At 37.5% G+C, this 22,969-nt stretch overlaps 1 protein-coding gene across 1 annotated transcript in view; it reads right to left on the bottom strand.

Moving 5' to 3' along the window:
• LOC306851249 (protocadherin Fat 3-like) overlaps nt 1-14,032 on the bottom strand; it is a gene marked incomplete at both ends in the record, with an annotated part of 43,409 nt that extends 29,377 nt beyond the window's left edge. The window contains 2 exons of the mRNA XM_079387405.1: nt 10,501-13,840; nt 13,970-14,032. Of these exons, the coding sequence (XP_079243531.1) occupies nt 10,501-13,840; nt 13,970-14,032 (3,403 nt within the window). The remainder of the gene's footprint in view (nt 1-10,500; nt 13,841-13,969) is intronic.
• Between the last annotated feature and the right edge of the window lie 8,937 nt (nt 14,033-22,969).

Raw genomic sequence — 22,969 nt, 5'->3', positions numbered from 1 at the left:
CAATCAATTTAATGCATCCATGCTTAATAAAAATAAACATCTCTTTTAAAAAGTCTTACATTTACATTTATTCATTTAGCTGATGCTTTTATCCAAAGCGACTTACAATTGCTATATATGTCAGAGGTCGCACGCCTCTGGAGCAACTAGGGGTTAAGTGTCTTGCTCAGGGACACATTGGTGTCTCACAGTGGATTCGAACCCGGGTCTCTCACACCAAAGGCATGTGTCTTATCCACTGCGCCATCACCACCCCACTGAAGTCTTACTGAAAATAAGTAGTAACCTTTTTTAGGACTAACCAACCCAAATTTTGGCAACTTTTCTTCAAATAAAACACAATAATGCAAATACTAAAAACTAACCAACAAACAATATGCAAATTATTTAAATATACACTCTAAAAAAATGCTGGGTTAAATACAACCCAGTGCTGGGTAAATATCGGACAGAACACATGCTGGGTTGTTTTCAACCAACTGGGCAGTAACCCAACCGCTGGGTCCAAACAACCCATTCGCTGGGTTCATCCATATTTTACCCAGCAGTGTAGCTGGACATATTTTAATGCGTAATATCAATTTAACACCAGGAACTTCAGAATGACTGGTTTTTACAAATTAGTTCTGTGGAGGAGGTTTATATTAGCTTTAGACATTAAAATATCACTCAACTCAAACCTTTTTCTGATATTCAAGTGGATATGTCCACTTCAAATGATTTACAAAAGGCCAAGATGTGGAACGAGAAAAATGTTAAAAGAAAACCACTGACTGCTGCAACACATCATTGGTTCCGAGCAAATGAGAAGCACTATCATCTGTGCTTTGAACGACTGGCAGCTATTTCTGAACTCCATAAAGGTTTCGAATTCACTGTAATATGAAGAAAATCACGTACCACAGAGAACAAATTGAATAAAGGAAAAGGAACGTGGGCAGCTGGTGAAGTCGGTATTGTACTAGAGGGAAGCATTGACTCTAATAATCAACTTTGATGATTAGATCTAACGTCGATGGTTTATTTAGGACAGAGAAACACGCATTTAGAGCTTGAGCAGAATATTTTACTTCTGATTAGTCCTTTAACGAAGCAGCAACCTGGAATTAGACTTTACCGGAAATGCTTAAGTTGTTTTCTGGTTGATTTCATGACGGTTTGGAGTTGTAGTGACCCACTATTTCTGTACAGTGGCATCGGACTGGAAGACATTCTCAAGAGAGCCGGTGCATTCATGCACACTCATGCATACATAATCACTGCGGTTTACATTATACGGACAAAAACGAAATATGAGACATGCTAACGTATACATACAGTAAGCACCAGCAGGCATATGTGATACCACACATACATTTCCAAGAAGTGCATTCAATACTAGGAAAAAAAATTAAATAAATACTGGGTGTAGAAACCATTCTCACTCAGAAATTGCAGGTATATTTCACTAATCGACATTGAATTAAATTTTGAAGTAAAAAAAACAAAACTATTTTCTTGGAAAATGTACTTCAATAATCTTAATAATAACATTTGAACTATGAAATCAATTTTTACAGTGAATACGCGTTTCATGTGTTTTTTTTCTGAAAAAAGCTCCAATGTTCCTAACTTTCAAATATTTGAACTATGAATTATTTTTTTATTGTGAATAAATGTTTGCATTTGTAATTTCCCTGCAGTGCTACTGTCTATAACTAAAACTAAAATAAATAATAAATAAATAAAATGTGGAATATGTGTTAACAGAAATAAAATATAAAAGTTAGTGCTCAGTTAGTTGCAGAGGCATTATTTCTCATTTTGTTTTAGTTTAACTTGAAGTACTCAAACTAAAACTGAAGTAAAAATGAATATGACAAGAAAAAAAAAAAGTACTAAACTTTTAACTTCAATGAAAATGGAAAGTATAAAAATACTCAAAAATAATACAAACTATAACAGTATATCAACAATACTAAAATAATTGTGTTATCCTAATGTCAAAACAATTTTTTTTTACAACTTTTATTATTAAAAATGTATGTGAATCAGGATGTTTTTCAGATAATGCATATGGATAACTTCACTTTCAGACATCTCCGCAACATACACACACTTAAGCACTATGCTTTTAGCGCACGCAAATGCACGCATTGCATAAGCAGGACGCATCTCTTGTGTTCAGTGCTACTTCAGCAGAGAAATCTCAGAAACTCCTACGCACAATTTGCAATAGAGACAGAAAAAGAAAAGACAGTCAGAATGAAAAGAAAGGGAGACAAGAAAGGACCAAAACACAGAGAAAGCCTTTATTGAGTCTGTCATTTTGGTGTGCTCATCCACTTCCCCATGTTATTGCGCTCCTATATTTAGCCAAAGCCTTGCGGGGTTATACAGGGCACAAGGCAGGGTTTCATCCAATCACATCAGGTTACATGACCCAAACACTGAACCTTTGCGAAAATCAGAGTGAAACCGGTGTATGAAGATGACCTGTGTAACATTTACGAGGCTGACAGTGTCATTTCAGCGTTTGATTGGATATGACGTGACATGAACTTGACCGCAAGAGTTTGACTGGCGGATACGGAGGTACTTTGCTATAAAGAGATTGGCTGTTTCAAAACCTTGAGAACTGTTGAACTAGACAACATTTATTAAAAAAAAGGGGATGTAGAAACAATTTTCTCTCAGAAATTGCCAGTAAATTTCACAAATAAGTATTCAAAAATGGAATGGTATTTACTTGTTCTTACTCCAATATTTTTTTCTTTATTTACAGCTTTGATACACATACATACACTATATTGTCAAAAATATTGGGTCACCCCCTTCTAATGAACATGTTTGACTACTTTAGAGTACAAATCTTAATGTTTAAGCATATAATGATATTCTAGGGAACTGTGTGCTTCTAATTTTATAGCAACAGTTTGGACAGGACCCTTTTCTATTCTAACATGACAGTGCCTCTGTGTATAAGACACGGTTCAAAAAGACATGATTGATTGAGTCAGTGTGGAAGAACTTGACTGGTCTGCAGAAAGCCAAGTCCTGATCCCAGCTGAACACCTCTGGTGTGACTTTATATGCAGACCTTGAGCCAAAAACTCACCAAAAACCTATAAGCATTTATATATATAAATCAATATTGGTTAAGAAAATTTTATTTGTAATTTTTGCCTGTTATAAAAAAAAATGTATTTATGTGTTTCAGTTGCTAAAGCATAATTTCTCAATTAATTTTAGTTTAATTTGAAATACTAAAATAACAAACTAAAACATAAATGGAAAATAATAACTCATAACACACACATAAATCAATAAATAAAACGCAACATATATTATTAATTTGATTTCGAGCATCATAAGTACATTTAAATATTCAATTTGAAAATTAAATGCATCAACAATGTCCAAAATGACTGTCTAGGTATTTAACTTGTAAGATTTTGCAAGACAGCCCCCTTGATCTACACTTAAAAATTGTATCTTCATATGAATCTGCATTGCTTACTAAATAAAAAAGAGATGCTTTAGTACTTTAGCACTTTTTGGTAGGGTGCCATTTGAAATCACAGTACTTCCTGAAATCAACAGGGCGCCACAGTCTGAAGACCTTAGTTGCTGTAAACCATTTTTATGGAATGACACTGAGAAAAAAATTATCTGACAGATATGACTGAATTATGTGTCCTGAAATATCACACCTGTCTCCGAGAGAGCCCTGGGCTCTGTAAAGTGACAAAAAACATGAAATATGTGATTGTGAGCCATGGTCAGACTCTTTGAATGGCCAATAGGAAGACTCTGAGGCACTAGATCTCACATGGCAGCCCATATACGGAAAACAGGATGCCGAGAGCGTCAGTTTGTCTATTTTGACAAAACTGAGATGACATGCACATTTACAGGGTGCAGTTCTGGAAAAGGTTGCATCTAATAAACCCTGGAGGACATTTCATAATGTAGGAATTTGTGAACTTAAAGGACCTTTAAAATCAACATGAAATGCATGAACCCCCATATACTTTCATAATGCGACACATTTGAGAGTGAAATTTGAATGTGTAAAAATGTCTAAAGCTTCCAGTCCCAACATAAAAGGCTTGCAATCAATTATTATACTTCCATAATGTGACTTATTTCTGAGTGAAATTAAAAACAAACAAATAAAAATAGTAATACATTTTAAAGTAGAGTCAGTTAGATCCATAAAAAAAAAAATGGATATAAAAAAAAAAATGTCTGTTACTAAAAAGAGCCAGGAGGGGCAGGGCTAAAACATCGAGGGCTCGATGATGTCATCTGAAAAGAAATGTCGTTTCAGCACATTTTACACTGATGAATCATACGCAGTAAGCTACATTCAAAAAAGTGAACAGCGTCCGTTTTGATTTCTTGTGATTATAAACTGTAAGTCTATTCCCTTAATTACACACCTGAACTCAAGTACAGCATCAGCAGTCTAACAGTAAAGGATCCGGGTGTCTAAGCGTAAGCCAGGGCTCTTTCAGTGGCACGCAAAGTACTTAACCCCACGACGCTCTGCAGGGACCATCAGTGCAATTAGTGCACTGTAAGTCCCTGCAGATGAAAAGCGTCTGCTCAGCGGCGGCTGTAATGAGCATGGGCTTTTTTTCACACTTTGTGTTTGACATTTTTGATGCTTCGTGTACATTTGAGCAGCCTTGAAACGCTGTTTGTGCTGTGCAAACAATAGAAGCTTCCGAGCTCAAATGAGAATGCATAGAGAGCTCCTCGGCCGTAAGTGTACAGAAAATCCTTAGGATATAACATGCGTGTTTGTCGGAACATGCCTTATGTTTTCAAGCTGAGTCTCCTTATGTGTGTGTGTGTGTGTGCGCGTTGGGGAAAATTGCTTTCTAAGTCATGATTGCATGTACAAAGACACATGTGAAGTGTTTGCTCTCAATTTGTGTGTGTGCACGTGTGCTCTTTAAGCTGTAATTGCGTCTGTAGAGTTGCGCTCCATCCCCGGGTGATTTATGGCCCATGCCAGCACAGAGCTAACAAGGGCAATAAATACCCTCACTTGCTAGTGCTACTGCAAAATGTGTGTGCACTGAGTGTGTGTGTGTATTTGCAAACATGCAATCATGTCATGCAGTGTACAACTGCCTCTTCTGTCCTCATTCTTTCCATCAGATCTATACAGACACACAACAGCTGTATGCAAACAGTTGCATAGACTTCTCATTGGAAAAGTGACAGGTGAGTGACCCAAAGTGCATGACCTTTGACACTGGTTCCCTGAACTTTGACCCCTGGGTTTGGCCAGTTTGTGTGAGAGTATGCAAATGGATGAAACATTTACGTATATGTATGTGTGTGTTTAAATGAAATGGAGAAACAATGAAGGAAAAAAAGGTTAAGAGAAAACCAAGAAGTATGCGCATTTACGGTTGCAACCATAGAAACAGGCATCGGGAATCCTTTAAATGTAAATGTTTGATGCTGAACCATCAAGTCTTGCCTTATACAGTGTGTAATTTCTGCAGCACCAAAAATAAAAAGTGTTTCAAACAGGTTCCAAATCCATCTTTCATTGTTAAAACAAACAGACAGACAGTCCCATCGGGGATATGAACACTTAAAGTCAGGATTGAAAAATACTACAAAGAAACACAATATGAATTACTTAATGTAAAATAATTATTGTAATATTATTAATAACATTAATTGCACACCTCATAGAAGCTATATATACACCTATACAGTGTTCCCTCTACGCTGTGTGCGCGCGCAGACGAGCACTTCTTCCACCGCAGCCGCGCAGAGAAATAATTTGCCGCACACACGCAAAAATGAGTTGGGAAAGCTATTTGATTGTATTCTAGAAGAAACTAAAGAATTGCAATGCTCGGGTAAACCCCTATAGAGCTGCTGCCGTTAGAACCAGTGAATGCGGTTTACAGGGTTCATAGAAAGAGAACGATGTGCACCAAATGAGTCACTTTAGAAACTGAATACTTCACTGGTTGTGGACGAAATACCTCAAATCGAAAGCAAACGCAGTGGCATGTGAAATAAAACACCCTCATGTATTACAGAAGAGTGGCTTGATTAAGTGCTGGAAATAGGGGATGATGGGCACAGAACGGTAACAAAACTCTTTGAGATATTTACAGTCACACACAGGTGTACTGTGCAAACTGTACTTCATAGTGATGTTTAGATAGCTATATAAGAATTAACATGTTCACGTTTTTTATATTTAACTTACAGATCTCAGTTTAAATGTTTGTTTTCTATTCTCTTCTATCAGTTTAAATGCTTCAGTTGTTTTGATATTATATGATATTATATTATGTTAGGCCTATATTATAAACCTAATAAATAATTGAGTCACTTATGCTCATCAAGGCTGTATTTATTTGATCAAAATACAGAAAAAAAGTAATATTGTGAACTCTTAGGCTATTGCAATTTCTAATATTGGTTTTCTATTTTAATATATTTTAAAATATAGTGTATTCCTGTAAAACAAAGCTGAATTTCCAGCATCATTACTCCAGTCTTCAGTGTCACATGATCCTTTAGAAATCTGTCTAATATGCTGATTTATTATCAGTGTTGAAACTGTTGTGCTGCTTAATATTTTTTGGAACCTTTTTTCTTTGATTCTTTGATTAGGCTAATAAAAGTACAGCATTAATTAAAAATATAAATATTTTCTAACAATATAAGTCTTTACTATCACTTTTTATCCATTTAACACATCCTTGCTTAAAAGTATTAATAAAAAAATAATAAATAAGAAAGAAAAAATGTACTGACCCCAAACTTTTGAACAGTAGTGTATATTGTAACACAAAATTTCTATTTTGAATAAACACTGTTCTTATTAACTTTTTATTTCTCAAAGAATCTTGAAAAATATCACGGGTCCCCAAAAATATTAAGCAGCACATCTTTTTCCAACATTGATTATAAATCAGCATATTAGAATGATTTCTGAAGGATCATGTGATACTGAAAATTCAGCTTGCTTCACATGAATAAATTATATTTTAAAGTATATTAAAATATATATTTTTTTATTTTAAATTGCAATAATATTTCACAATATTATTTTGTGAAATAATATTCAGTATTTTTTATCAAATAGATACAGCCTTGATGAGCCTAAGAAACGTCTTTCAAAGATTTACTGATACAAACATTTGAGCTGCAGTGTATTATACTGTAAAAATGTTTTCTTAGATAACCTAAAATGTACATCATTTAGTTACATCAAGGGTCAAATCAAATATAAATAGCACATTAAAATTAAAAGTTACACAGTTTTTTTGTGCGCGCGCTGTACAGGTCTAGTATAAGGGAACATTGCACCTATATACACCTCATAGAAGCTATATATATATATATATAGTCAAACGATTAAATCACATCCAAAATAAAAGTTTTTCTTTATAAAATATATGTATGTGTACTGTGTATATTTATTGTGTGTATAAAATGCACACACATAGAGTATATATTTTTAAATATTTACATGTATATACATTTATATATTTATATTCTTATATTTTATATTATACATAAATATATTTAATATATAAACAACATATTATTCTTAAATATATACATGCATGTGTTTGTATTTATATATACATAATAAATATTCAGAGTACACACATATATTACGTAAATAAAACTTTTATTTTGGATGCAATTAATCGTTTGACAGCACATACATTGCATATACAGTGATATTAATAATTTAATTACGATATTTATGATTTAAGATGCATGTTTACAATATTAATTAATGATTTAATATAACTAATATAATAATACTTCTATTATGTTGTAATAATATAAGATTAATATTAATATAAGAATAATTAAGCTCATGTCTCATATAAGCTGTTCTGCACTGAAAAATTTGAGGTTTTTTTTTACTGAGATGACCCGCTTCATTAATTAAAGCACATGATATATGACTGCACAAACTAATAAAGAAAATATATGTAAAAATATATTAAATATTAAAAACTTAAAAAAAATAGTTTGCTATTGTTGGAATGTTCAGTGCTGCTAAGTAAACCTCAAACCTCACAATCACAACCTAGAATGACACCTGAAAGATCTTCACAACCTAAAATGACACCTGAAAGATCTACAGCTTTAAAAAAAAAGACAGGTGTGATATCCTCAAAGACTGTCGACTCCTGACAGACACTGATCCACCTGCTGCCTGGACACAAATCTCACAAAACCACATTTTTAAACCACTCGTACCGCAGAGCTGGAGATACTTTGCTTTATTGCTGTCAGCGAGTTGTAGCATGGTTTAAAAAGTAGAAGGTGACTGTTCTGCACCAGTGTGTGTGATTCATACCCTTTAAAGGCCACGGTGAACCCTCTCGTTTCTGTCTTAAAAGAAAGACAGATATTCATGGCTTCCCCTCCTTTTTTTCCTGATTCCCTCATTCCAAGGAGAGGTGAAAGACCACGGGAGATCTGAGGGTCGTTTTGAAACCTCCAGATCATTTTCAGGCAGCTTGCGGGTGAGTAGACGCACAAACACACACACCATTCTGGCCTCTGAACCCTAAACTCTTTCATCCAAAACTCGTTTTCTTTTTCCCCTCAGTCTCTCGATTTACACTGTGCTACAAGTCTCGTAGACCTCATCCGGTTGGTACACGGTTTCAACGCACTCACGGTTTACACAGTGCTGGGTAAATCCCTTACAAATTGTAGTCCATTGCTGATAACACATTACATGACGGAAATTGTAGTTAGTAAAGTAATATGTTGGATTACACATATTAGGTAATGCATTCTGACTACTTTTTGCTTACTTTCGACCTAACTCGTAAGAAAATATTTTACATTCTTTGTTATGAACATCATGAAGTTCATTAAACCCCTGAAAAAGGGGTTTTGTGAGGTGATGAAAAGCCAATAATTAATTAAATCACAAAATGTCAAATTAAACTAATTGTGTGGCCATTTTCTGTGTTATTATAGTCACCTGACTAATGGCTGGTGTTCGAAATTACTATAAAGACTTTCAGAATGTATATAAGAGGTGGGATTTAAGAGAGAAAAAATAATAATTAGGGTGATTCAGTACATTATGAATAATTTACTGCCATTTTGTAGATAATATGCAATCATGTAATCTATTGAAAGTAACTAATCTAATTACGAGCACTTTAAAATGCAATATAACCTAATTACAAGTACTTCATTTTTGGAATCTGATTATATAATCTAGATTACATGAAATCAGTTACTATCCAGCACTGCTTTTACAAACCCCTGATGGAAAAAAATAAAAAATTAGGCTGAAACTTGGTAGCTGGTTTCTTGATTATCCAAGATGGACATAAGCTGGTGCTATGCGGTAGACCATCTTGCACCAGAAACAAACCAGTTCAAGGTGGACAAGATGGCTTTTAGATCATGGTGGCAGATCAACCAGCATGCACCAGTTTATTACCTGCTTGGATCTACTAGAAATAATCTTCCAAAACACAAAAATAGCATAGGTGTTGTGGTTTAATGCCAGGATGTTGCTATGTGGTTGATTGGTTTTTAACGTGTTGCTATGCAGTTGACAGATGTCATACTGAAGTTACACACTTACAGTCAAGAGTTTGATCAAATCCCTAGCCCTAAGTATGAGTAATACTAATAGTGATGCTTGCCTTCAGAAGCAACACTAATAAAAACCCAGATACTATCGGGTTCACTGACAGAAAACTCACTGTCAAGGGGAACGAGAAAATGACAGAGTGGGAGAAAAGAGGGAGAGAAAAAAAATGAGGGTTAAAGCTAAGTGTGCGGGTCAGACAGAATGACATGACAACTGCAATAAATGTAAATAAAAGAGCTTTGTGTGGTAATTCAGTCCACCCGACAGAGGTTTAACGCATAAATCAACCTCACACAAACACGTAGCCTACACACACACTTTCGGCATTTTCAGCACATACACAGAAATCATTATTTGTACACACACACACACATATCCACTTTGTCCAACAAAACTGAACAAAAACAAATGATCCCATCAAAACAGAGCATGTGAATTGAATGCAGTACATGAAACAATAACCATAACACAATCAAAATTTCAATCGCACTTCAATCGTTCCCCCTCTATCTCAACTGTCAAAACTCGACCTAAATAAAATGTAGGCCAATGCAGTGTTTAACTGGCCTGAGGTGATAAACTACTGAAGCCTATTCACTCTTCATTTATGTGTCCCATGAAGCCACTGTGATTGGCATATAACTCTGTTTTATTTTTTTTCCCTAGTGATTATGCAAGCAAAGTAAGCTACTTAAAATGCCACAATAAGGTGACTGAAAATTAAGATTTACCTTACCATGTTATCCCTTTACCACACACTGAATGAAAGACTGCACATAACTGTACAAGGAAGCCACAACATATTCAACAAAATATCAAACACTTTACAGGACATCATTGGACTTTTAAAGAATTTCAATATGAAAAACATGATAAACACATACCTGTTTCTTCGTCAATGGTAAATCTCCCAAGACCACTGCCGTCACGTACGGAGTACTGCACCTCGCCGTCCCTCCCAGTGTCATCATCCCTTGCAGAGACCTGGAGCACAGAAGTCCCGATCCGAACGCTTTCCTTTACTGATCCATTCATGGCGAAGTTCGAGAAATACGGTGCATACAGGTTCTCGTTAACATCCACCACCTCCAGTTCAACAAAGCTAACTGACAGGAGTGACACTGGTCGGCCTTTGTCTTTCGCTCGAACTGTTAGGTTGAAGAACTGTTGAGTTTCGTAATCCAGCTCCTTGGTAAGACGAATGGCACCACTAGTTTTGTCTACCTCAAAACGGCCATCATAGTCATTAGCGAGCGAGTATCGCACCTGCCCTCCAAGTCCCAGGTCAGGGTCTTGCGTATCCAGCCAGGCAATGACAGTGCCCACTGGGAGGTCTTCTAGTGCACGGGCGCTGACAACACTTGGGATAAAGGCTGGTGGACAATCGTTAACATCCTCAAGAGAGATTTTAAGAGTTGTTACTGAAAACTGTTGAGCCACTCGCTCTGCTCGATCTCGCGCTTCCACTTTTAATACGAAGAACGGAACAAACTCACGGTCTAGCTGACCTGCAACATATACAATCCCACTGGAGCTGTTAATGCCAAACTGTGATGTGCTGGTGAGTAGGGAATACTGGATCTCACCATTGAGACCTTGATCTTTGTCAGTAGCTTCCACTTGGATGACTTCGGTACCAATAGGGGTGTTTTCGGGAATGCGGGCCTGGTAGCCACCATCTTGAAGAAACTGAGGTGCATTGTCATTTGCATCTGCTATGTAAACTGTAAGAAGCCTCCAGGAGGATCGTTGGGGTTGGCCTAAATCATACACTGTGATGTTTAGAAGATAGCGATCTGTCCTCTCACGGTCTAAAGGAAGGAAGATGCTTATTACGCCATTCAGAATTCCAATAGTAAAACAACTGTCTGTGTTGCCATCAGCAATGGCGTATAAGAGTTGTCCATTGATCCCAGTGTCTCCATCAAGGGCTTTTACCTGAAACACACTTGTGCCAACTTGTACATCCTCGCGCACAGTGATGTCAGTTGGGAAGGATTTGTCAAATTGAGGTGTCTGACGGTTCACAGAGAACAGGTCAATAAAGCCCTCCTCCATTTTGGGTTTACTGCTAGCTTTGGCTTTCTTCAGAAGTTTCTCAGCTAGTCGTTGGGCAACTCTGGTTTCGGTACAACTAAAGCTCTTGGGTGGTGACTTCCCTTGCACTACGGATATGTTCACAAACATGGGATCAGAGAAATGTTCCCCATCTGTAGCAGTAATTTTTAGGCTGAAAGAGTTTTTGGGTGCCGCAGTGTTTAGGGAGTGATGTAAGGTCATGACACCAGAATCAGGATTTAAGTAAAAGTACCCTCGCTCATTCCCTGAGAGGATCTTGTATTTGACAAGCTCTAGCTCATCAATGTCTATGGCTGACATTGTGGTGATAACCTCACCTACTGGAAGGTCTCTAGAGATTACACCAACACAGGCCACTTTCTCAAATAGGGGTTTGTTATCATTAACATTCTCTAGGTGCACAGTGACATTGACTTCACTCTCACGCCTATAAGGGGAACCCCAGTCAGAAGCGCGAACCACAAAACTAAAACTCTCTACAGATGATTCAAAGTCTAGGTCCTGTGTTGTCGTGACTGCTCCGGTGAACTGCTGTACGCTAAAAGGTAATGGTGTCAAGCTAGCCATGCTATATGTGATGTACCCGTTTTCCCCATGGTCACCATCAGAAGCAGTCACCACAACAACAGTGGTGCCTACCGCAACACTTTCATTGACAAATACCTCATAAGACTGCTGAGCAAATGACGGTGCATTATCATTGGCATCCTCAAGAACGACTCTAACCTTGACCCTAAGGTCACTGTCTACTTCTAAGACCTCTAGCTCAAATACTTCCTGTGTGAGTTGGGTGAGCCAACGTGCCGTGCTGATAACGCCAGTCATGGTGTTGATACTGAAGAACCCCGAATCAGTAGATGGGGTCAGGATGTACTCAGCATCATCTGGCTCTGGCTGGAGTTTCACAGCCTCGACAACAGTTCCAGGTGGGGCAACTTCACTCAAGAGGACCTCGTATTCGTCCTTCTGAAATGTGACTTCCGCCGGTGCAGGTCGTGACAGTCGTAAGTTCATCGTGTGCACAGCAGAAAACTTCTGAGGTGTCCCACGATCCCGTGCCTGCAAGCTGAGGTTTAATCCAAACGGGTAACTGTCCCAATCGAACTGCTCTGTTGCACGAAGGACAAACTCGTTAGATCCTTTCTGAGTGACTTCCTCATCCACCAGTTCTTCACTTGGCATCTCTGTCCTTTTGATGCTGAAGAGCTCAAGAAGGTCCCCAGCCACAATGCTCACTGTTCCAATTTCTCCATTCGTCCCTTCATCAAGATCCTCTACAGTGACCACAGCTATGACTGGGGACTTCTCAGTCCATACAGGTGCTAATGTAACAATACTCAGAGTGGGCACATGTTCATTAATCCGTTCTACATGAACAAACAGTTTAGCTGTACTGCTTACGCCATTATTCCCATAGAGCTTCATTCCCCGGTCCACAGCCTGGATCTCAAGATCATAGCGGCTTTGAGTGTCAACATCCAGCTTCCCACTGAGAGAAACAACTCCACTAGTCGGGTGCACAGCGAACAGCTCCATTCGCTCCTTGAAAAAGTAATAGAACTCTCCATTTGATCCAATGTCGGCATCCGTGGCAGTGACCTGAGCTATGCTGGTGCGTAGGGGTGTGCTTTCTGCAATGGTAACTGAATATGTGGTAGGGGAGAAAAGTGGTCGAAGGTCATTCATATCCAACACCTGTACACTAACTTTAGTCCAGGCCTCTAGTGTATCCCCCTTAATGGAAGCTTTCACTGTCAACAAGTAGTTGTCCTGAACTTCACGGTTCAAGATGGCAGCATTCCCCCCTTTGGTTCTTATCCGCAGGAAGCAGAAATCACCCAGAGTGTAATCCTCGGCCTTGAAGAATCCTTCCTCATCCCCGGAGGTGATGCGGTACCTCACCTCCCATGAGTGATGTTGGAGAGGGACACCCATGCGCACCTGGCTGGCAGCGTAGGTGCGGGCGGCCGAGTTCTCATAGACCGACGCATAGTACAGTGGTTCAGTAAACTCTAGGCGGGACCTTTCACCTTGGCAGTGGCCTGGAGTCGGAGAGATGAACAGCAAGAGGGCCAATTGTAGGAGAATGGCCCATATGCCTGCCCAAAGGGCCATGCTCACTGCCATCCCATCACCAAACCCATCCTGGAGACAGAGAGAGAGGAAAAAAAACAGAGAAAGATGTTAGGAGGAGCAGATGACATGACAGTACACAACCTGACCTTCCACATCTAAAGCTCATAGGTCACTAGGGATCAGTCAAAAACATCAAACAAGCAAAGGAAGTCGTGTTCCGTAGAAGGGCTGGTAGCCAGGCAACCGCAAGCCGAATGACATCACTACCCAGGTCTCAAAATGGACACTGACACACAATTATATACAAGAGAAAAACCAAGAGGATGCAATTCAGGAAAATTCACTTACACACACACTCTACACACAAGAAATACAGCAGGAGAATGCAAGTCAGGAACAAAATAATTATAGAGAACGAAAGATCAAAAATATAATCTGTGAAAACTATGACACACACACACACACACACACTCATTATATGACATGGTTTTAAAAAAGCTTTTGAGAAAGGACAAAATGTTGTGGATTCAGCAATATACTGGTTATGATAAAGTGCTGCTGGAGAGGAAGTCTGTGAATGTGGGTTTACTTAGCTATACTTGGGGAACAAAATCGTCCCCAGAAGTTGAATCTGACAAAGCCTTTGGGGACCTAAATTGGAAAAAATAAGTTTTTTTTTTAATTCTAAAAATGCTTACATTTTCGTTTAGAGTTAGTAAGTTATAATTAGCTTTATACAAAAACAATAGCAGTCGAAATTATGTCCTCAATTTGTTGTGTTTGGGAGTTCATGCTTGCAAGTGAGGCATTTTGCATGTGTGTGTGTGTGTTGGTATGGTACATCAACTCTAGTTTTAGACACTGATTGTTTTGTGTGTGCCCTGCAGGATGGTTAGGATGTGTTCCAGTCCACAAAAATGCGATGCTGACCTTACCATGCACACACACACACACAGTCCAATTTTTGCCCACACAAAAACACACATGCATACACAAAATACACACATACAGAATGGAGTTGCTGTGGTCAGCCCACACATGACTCAGCACACACATACACACACACACACACACATCCCCTTCCACCTCTAATGATATCTTACAGCATACTCACCAACTCAAGTCTCACAAATTGGAATAGGCACACACACACACGAGAACTCAAAATGCAGAGATCAGCTTATTTTATTTCTCCGGGACTATTTATCTCGGTTTCTCTCTCCGTCACACTCTTGTTCTCTCTCTTTGTGTCCACATACACTGACAGACAGTCTGTCAGATTAAAACCAGCAGGCATTTTGGAGCAGTCAAGGTTCAGTACGCAAACAGCGTCTTGTCTCCCCTAAAGCCTTGTTTAAACTGACCAAATCTCTGGCTCAGCTGGCCAGAGACTTTACACAATACAATAAAAACGCATATCATGAAGCCAACACAAACACCGCAGTGCATAAACACAAAGAGAATATCAAAACCACCTAGCTAAAAAAATTCTATTCAAACATTTTCTGAATTTTCCATCTTGGTTATTGGTATATTAAAATGTCCAGTTGGACTACTATACATCAACTTCAAATGAGGCTATTGCAATTTTAACAATGCATTTCTATAAATGTTAGCATAACTTATCTGGAAACTTCACTCAATATTCGTATTAGTAACCTAGCAAATCGTGCTGTTGAAGACGTAGTCGCTGTAACACTGTATGTAACGTAAATACTGTTTAACCTAAGGTAAGGCATCAATATTACATTGAACATTAATAATTACGGTGACTTTGGAGTAATACAACTTCAATACTTTCAAATAATGTTTTATTAAAAACTTTTTCAAATAATTCAAATACCTTTTTTTTTTCAAATATAATCAAATATTAACCTCCATTACCAATATTTAAAAAAATACAGCTTTTTGTAACATTGGCTAATTTTTTACATTTTTTTAAATGTTAGTATATCATATCTGAAAACATGCACTTAGCAAGTGGTGTAATTGAATATGTAGTTCAATAAAGTACAGCTTAATATAAGGTAACACAATGTTACTTGGATCATTTGTTGAACAATTATTATTATAACTCTAAAAATCGATAACAATATTTTTTTTTAGTTTAATACCCAACCTTCAATGACTTGCAATGTTGCGCTAAAACGCTTTCACATAACTTTGTGGGAACTTGAATCAAACACAAAGAACATCATTATGCCTTCCATTAAAAATATTTAAAAATAACACAACCTTTAAGTAAGGTTAGCCAACATTTTTAGAATGTCCTAGATGGGACATAAACACAAAACATTGCCAACTATTCTATTAGTACACACTATTGATCATACTACTCAACAAAACACACACAGACACTCACTAATTAACTACAAAAATACAAAATATTATCAATAAAAAGCCATTATCCACATAAGCACAAAGCATTATCAATACACAAAGCCATTATGACAAGCCAGTGTCAATACAATTGCACACTAAAATAACTACATGACATATTTCCCAGTCACAAGTCACGCAAACATTAACAAAACAGATGTACTACGAGTCACGCTTTGCAAAATGTAGTTTGGAAACATTAATGAACTTGGAATCCTGTGTTCGGCTCATTTACAAACAACAAATACTCAAAAGAAAAACTGCACTGAAAAATCACGCTTTGTTTTCTTTTCTAATGGAAAGTGTTTGTGTGTGTGTTTATCTGCTGATATTTCGTTATCTGAAAACTGCATTATAATCTATTCTCTGACAGCTCCGCGTTTAAGAAAAGCCGCAGCGCTCTACTGCATCTGAATGCGTGTGCGTAACGTGACGACCAATCCAATATTCCAAGAAACAGAGAGGAAGTGATGTAGAACAAACCGCATTTCCATAACAGAGAGAATTCTTAATGACAAGAGTGTATGTGAGATCTGATATCCATAGACCACGGCATGATCCTTTCACTTCAGTTTCACATTTAAGAAAAGCCAGACTGACGCACTTCTTCTAAATGTCTGTATGTGTATTAGTGCTGTCACAATACCAACATTTCAGTAGTTGATACCTAATGCAAGTGAAATTTTATGATAGGGGAGAGATTTTAACCAATTAGAAATGACCTTCAGTCAACCCTTACAAAAATTGGTGGTTTTATTATAGTAAAAGTGTAGGAACCATGGTTTTTAAGCCGATTTGGTTAACATTTGTATAACTACAGTTTTACTATAAATACCATGGTTAAAATGGTTAGTGTAACAAGACCAAGGTTAATCTGTGGTTAGCATGGTTTAACCACAATAACCACGCTAACCATCACCCAATATACCCAGGATACTGTATAAAAACACTTTGCATTACTATGATGTTTAGTTGTTCATTTGTTATATGTAACATATATGGTAGAAATACTTAGGCCTATAAGGTAGAATTTATTTAACCTTTATTTAACCAAGCAAGTTAAGAGTAAGAACAAACTAATGTTTTAAAAGATATACTACATTTTATAAGCGCAGAAGCTAACCATACTAGCTTAGCATATGTTAGCCAGTTAGCCTCCTATCCTAGTATAAACCCTAAGCCACTTACCACACAACAATACTGTCAAGTATTACATACTAAATTTATCAGTTTGTTTACAAGTATTCGTTTTGTTTAACATTAGTTTAATAAGTATAGGATCAATAACAAATGTATATAAAGGCTAATTTGCCTAGCTAGAACAAACCTTATGAAAATTATCCATGGCTTTACTATAGTAAAATTGTAGTAACCATGATTTTTTTTTTTTTTGGCAGATGCATTTGTATAACCAGTTTTATTACAAATGCCATGGTTAAACTATGGTTAGCATAACAAAACTATGGTAAATTTTTGTAAGGGAAGACACAATCACAATTAAAGGGCTCATCAGATGCCCATTTTACACAAGTTGATATGATTCTTTAGGGTCTTAATGAAAAGTCTATAACATACTTTGGTTAAAATTTCTCAATGGTAGTGTAAAAAACACCCTTTTACCCTGTTTTCAGCGAGATATTTTTTTTTTGTCCTTGCTTTAAATGCTTTTAAATGAGCTCTGCTGACCCTGCCCCTCTCTTCCATGGGGTGACGAGCAGACAGTAAACTTCAGCCGCGAAACTGGCTACTAGCACATTATTAGGAAAGGCGATTTGCAAAGATTCATTAAAACCCTTACACTCGCTTCTTCTGTAGATGAAGCAGGATCACGAATGATTCGCGCGAACATAGACGCATTTAGGTAGATCGGGATCGGCACATTCCTTTCAAAACGAAAGTAACGTTAATCCTCTGTGTCTTCAGCGGCTCAGATGTCGGGAGTAAATGACTATGTTCATTATTACATCCAACAACAAAGCACCTCAATCGCTTAATCGGAGACATTTTTGTCTTCCGCTGCACCAGAGTTGACACAATGGCGGACTGATGACAGCTCTCTCAGGGCGGGTCTAAGGTAAGACAACCTTGTCAATCAACCATCGTGGGAGTGGTCTGTACAGAACTACGTCATTCTGACAGGAATCTCAGAAAAGCCTGATTTGAGAAAGGGGATTTTAAAATAGGGATTTAAAAAAAAAAACACTGGGTGGATTTTTATCATTATAGGATGGATGTGTACATACACTTCCAACACACATTTATGTTCAAACAACTTGTAAAGTGAATTTTGCATCCGATGACCCCTTTAAGCAATATTGTGATATGTTGTTGAACAAGCAACAAAATGGTCACCTATTGGGGTCCAAGAAGACATGACTGGAATGGAATATGTATTACTTAAACCTTGTTATTTAATGGCCCAGTCAGTCAATGACTTCACAGACAGCATTTCTGCATGAAGGTACAAAAACTGGCTTCACATAGGCCTCAAAGGCACCATAACGTCACGTCTAATGATCTAGAACCAATTCAAGTGAGCTTTAGACACAACCAAGTGAATATATACTACAATGCTTGTTTCTCAGTAAAAAGGGAATCACAAGTTGGACATTTATTTGGACAAATGTACTTACTCCCAACCCCTTCATTAAACATTAATTTTATCCTTCACATAAGGATATACCATCAAAAACGGACCAGATGAAGTTATTTCTATAACTTTTACTGTCAGACAGCACTGCAGAAAGACTGTTAAAATGAGATTTATTTTTAATTTAGCTACTGCTTATGTGTTTTTTCATCTCTGTGTGACAACAAATCCAATATTCTGAGTGTCGCATAGAGGAACTGAGGGAGAACAAATGGCAATTTCCATAACAGAGAGTTCTGATGGTCTACGCATGTGTGTGTGTGTGTGTGTGCTTGTTTTGGTGTCATTAATTGGAGCGGGATCTTTATTGCTGCTGGCATTGGTTTCTGTAAGCATCCTGTCAGTCTGAGCCAATGACCTCTGAACACACACACACTCTGGTTTCCTTCACACATGCTGCGGCTAAACGGACAGCGCTAACAAGCACAGTGTGTGTGTGTGTGTTTGAGGGGACATTTGTGATTTGGAGGTCCCTCATGCAATCATGCGACCCGCAGAAGCAGAGCAAAAGCCCTCAGAGAAAAAGTGAGCGGAACAGGAGGACAGTGAGTTCAAAGCTACCAGTGGAGAGTGTATGTATTATGCATAAGACAAAGAAAGGCAGAACAAGTATGCGAGAGAGAAAAGTTGTGTGATTCCCTCTTGTCATGCCCGGTCTGTTATTGTGTGTTGTTCTGGTGGGATGAGTTAAGCTGTGCTGTTTTGTGTTGTGTGATGTGGTGCGTTCACTTCACGCACTCTCTTATTGAACTTCAGTATGCCTGTGTGTGTTTATTTGTGAGAGAGAAAGATCAAACATAAGAAAAACTTTTAAACACCCTCAAATAGACCAGTTGAATACAGATTTTGCTAAAAAGGCAATAAATTATCTTGCAGTATTAAAGCTTGAAATTTGTAGGCAAAACATCTGAAAATGTAGCAATGTACTGTATGAACCACAGATCACAGAGCACACTTTCAAACCAAGTAGATTTTGCTTCATCAATAAAGCAAATGCCTGCACAAATCTTGAACCAGTTGTGAAATCTGCCTGCGGAAATATCAAAATGGCTGGATTTTATCTGCAAAAATTCACCAAACTATGATAAATACATGCTCCTTTCACCTAGTAATTACAAATTAAATTATATTCTCATTGCAGTTCTTTTACAATCGCGTCATGTCCAGTGATATATTTCTTAATATACGCATGTATGATATTATGGGTTTTATGACAAGTATAAAGACTAAAATATAGAACAATTCATCTATAGTTCTCCATTTATTTGACCAGTGAAATCCCATTGCCTTTACAGTTAGTTGTAACTACAGAATACAATCACTTTGACTGAATCATAATGAACCAATAATGGATTAATAAGGATAATGAATCACTCACCTATTGAGCATTGCCATGGCTTGCGACCAAGTTTCTTTCTAACGAAAGCTATCTTTAGACAGTTAAATACCGTAGAGCAGAACAGTGCAAAAATGTAATGTCACTATAGAAATATAAATGAACTATAATGACTTTTCAGATTTTTCTTCAGAAACAGTTTGTTGAACATTATGGCAGTGTTTGAGTCCAAATCAAGACTGAGACCAGAAGAGGGTAGAGTCCACATGCTCCTGAGACCAAAACCATGAAAATATGCTCTTGGACTTGGATCTCAGTTCTTGAGTCCAAGACCATATTTTTATGATTTTAGTCTTGTCATAGACTCTGGAGCATGTGGACTTAGTCTTGACTTGGACTTGATTCTCTTGTATTCTTCTCATGTGTTTTTCAATCTGCTCCGAGACATTTTCCCCACGTCTCTCTTCAATTCAGCTTTCCTCAGGACATCACTGGACCAATTTGCAGTCTCATAAAAAGGCCTTGCTATCTAGTATAAAACAATTATAGGAAGAGCGACAACCGTTAGTTGCAGGATGTACATTGTCGTCTATCTGAATAGAATTACGTCCCTCATTCCAGTTTGAATGAACTGCCATCTGAATGCATATTTTTTATAACAGAGGAGCCATACAAAACATTATCCTTACCGTCCGTCCTCACAATCTGCCCAATTCATGTTTTTCTTTCACAATAACCCTTTTAACCCACATTCTTTGTATTTAATTTCTAACTTGAGGTAAAGTACTTTTTATAAGCCTATTTGGACTTACTTTCCCAAGATTTGTCCTCAGTATTACGTGTGCGATATTGACAAAATTTATTCTTGATATTTTTTCGATAACGATAAATAATTGTGTTTTTATGCTGGTACCTTGTCTGGTTTAGGCCTGTCATGGATAAATAAATATGATGCTGAAAACGCCAGCAGGTGGCGGCAAGTGCCGGTCTTAATTGAGTGATTTATTGAATCATGCATTCAAACGATTTGTTCAAAAGTGGCTGTCTTCATGAATGGATCATTGATTTTTGACTTGATTTCTTCAAAAACAGATTTTTGATTTTTGTCATTCAGGAAAGAAATACCGCAGTGTTCCTCTGAGGCTATATTTACACTAGTGTGTTTTCATTTTAAAATCGCATAACTTTTGCTATGGTTACGCCTGTCTTTTACGCTACTCCGGTATTTTCGACCCTCAAAAATAGAGACTTTCGAAAACACTGCAGACCCCATTTTAGTATTTAAAACTCTGGGGTTGCGTTTCAGTGTAAACGGACCAAAACAGAGACTTTTGAAAATGGCTGCCCACATTCACTCTGTGTATCCTTGATGACCGTGTAAACAATCACATCATGCTCGTCGTTGTACATGCATGAATGGTCATGCGATGTGTTTTCGGTTAGTGTGGACGAAGATTGTTTCAGTGAAAACACTAGTGTAGACGAAAACAAGCTGAAGATACACTTATAACACTTTTTTGTTTTCTGATAGTACCCCCTCTCTCAAACTAAATGTACCTTATAGTTCCCACTCAAATGCCCTGTTTCCAGGTCTAGTGCTTTGTTTGGAACTATTTTTGTTGATGAAACAGAAATAAAGAGACAATATTGTGTCTAAAATGTAAGTCACTCAATAATAACTTTTTGTATTTTGAACTGTTGTAAAAAAATGAATCTCTTAACATATATGTCAGCTCGCACATTTACTATCATAGACGATAGGGCCTAAATATCACTCATCTCTACTCAGTATTTTTGTTTCAGCTTTAGGTTCGAATTTTACAAGCAGAATAAAACAACTTTCTTTATAAACACTGACTAAAACAGAGCAAGATACAAGATACCAAAATAATAAAATGAAACAGAAAGCGTGATAGAAAAGCTTCATGCTGTCCGCCTTTGTGTTACAGTTTCCAAAACGACATTGTCCCTGTCATCTGTATCTCTGTAGGAATAATAGGCACAGTGAGAACCGAACCCTGGTGACATGAAGGCGCGTGTTCACGCTCAAGGTTATATTAAACATCAATCAAGACAAAGCATGCAGACACCACATTTCTATGTTCTAGTCCAGCAGTTATGTGTGTCACAGACACGCCAGTCTTTGTTAGCATGTAAAGCACCCTCCGTCCTTTAATATTTTACTTTGTGATTTCACGCCTCTGCAGCCACTAACGTTAAAAGCGGGCCGCTCAGTCACTGAAGCAAAAAACCTGTTTCAAATCAAAACACGCCCTCAAACACACCCCAATGAAAACTGATTTTAGAGAGCAAATCTTCACTTCACAGAAACACGATTCCTGGAATAACCATTTATTAATGAGGAGTAGGAGGATTCGTAGATTAAAGTTTTAAGATGCTAGCAAATATGGAAACGTAATGTGAGCCGTCAAGATTTCAAATCGAGCTGTGGACGAAAAAGTTGTAGGCCTACTAATGAAATGGAACCGTTTTCAGGCTCTGTTGGTTGGAAACATCATAATGCAGACATAGATGCACTCTGGGAGTCGTTATGGATAGAAATGCGAAGTGCAGCCGGTGCTGTATCATTTTAACTGTTGAGTTACTTTATGCTGAAGTACAGAGAGAGATGTTAACACCATCTCTGTGATTGTCTTTAAAGGTGTTCCCTGAGTTGAATATTGTCACATTGTGTTTGGTTGTATTGTCCTGGCTATGTTGCTGTAAGGCTGTTATGATTGTAAGAATGCAAGATTCAGAATACAGAAGTAATGGATATAACTGATACGACACATTCCCTGCTTTTAATATCTGAAGAATTAATGCAACAGGA

This window comes from Barbus barbus (genome assembly GCF_936440315.1).
Source record: "Barbus barbus genome assembly, chromosome: 31".
NCBI classification, from domain to species: domain Eukaryota; kingdom Metazoa; phylum Chordata; class Actinopteri; order Cypriniformes; family Cyprinidae; genus Barbus; species Barbus barbus.
The sequence above is the reverse complement of the archived record's forward strand: the minus strand, read 5'-3'. Positions and strand labels throughout refer to the sequence as shown.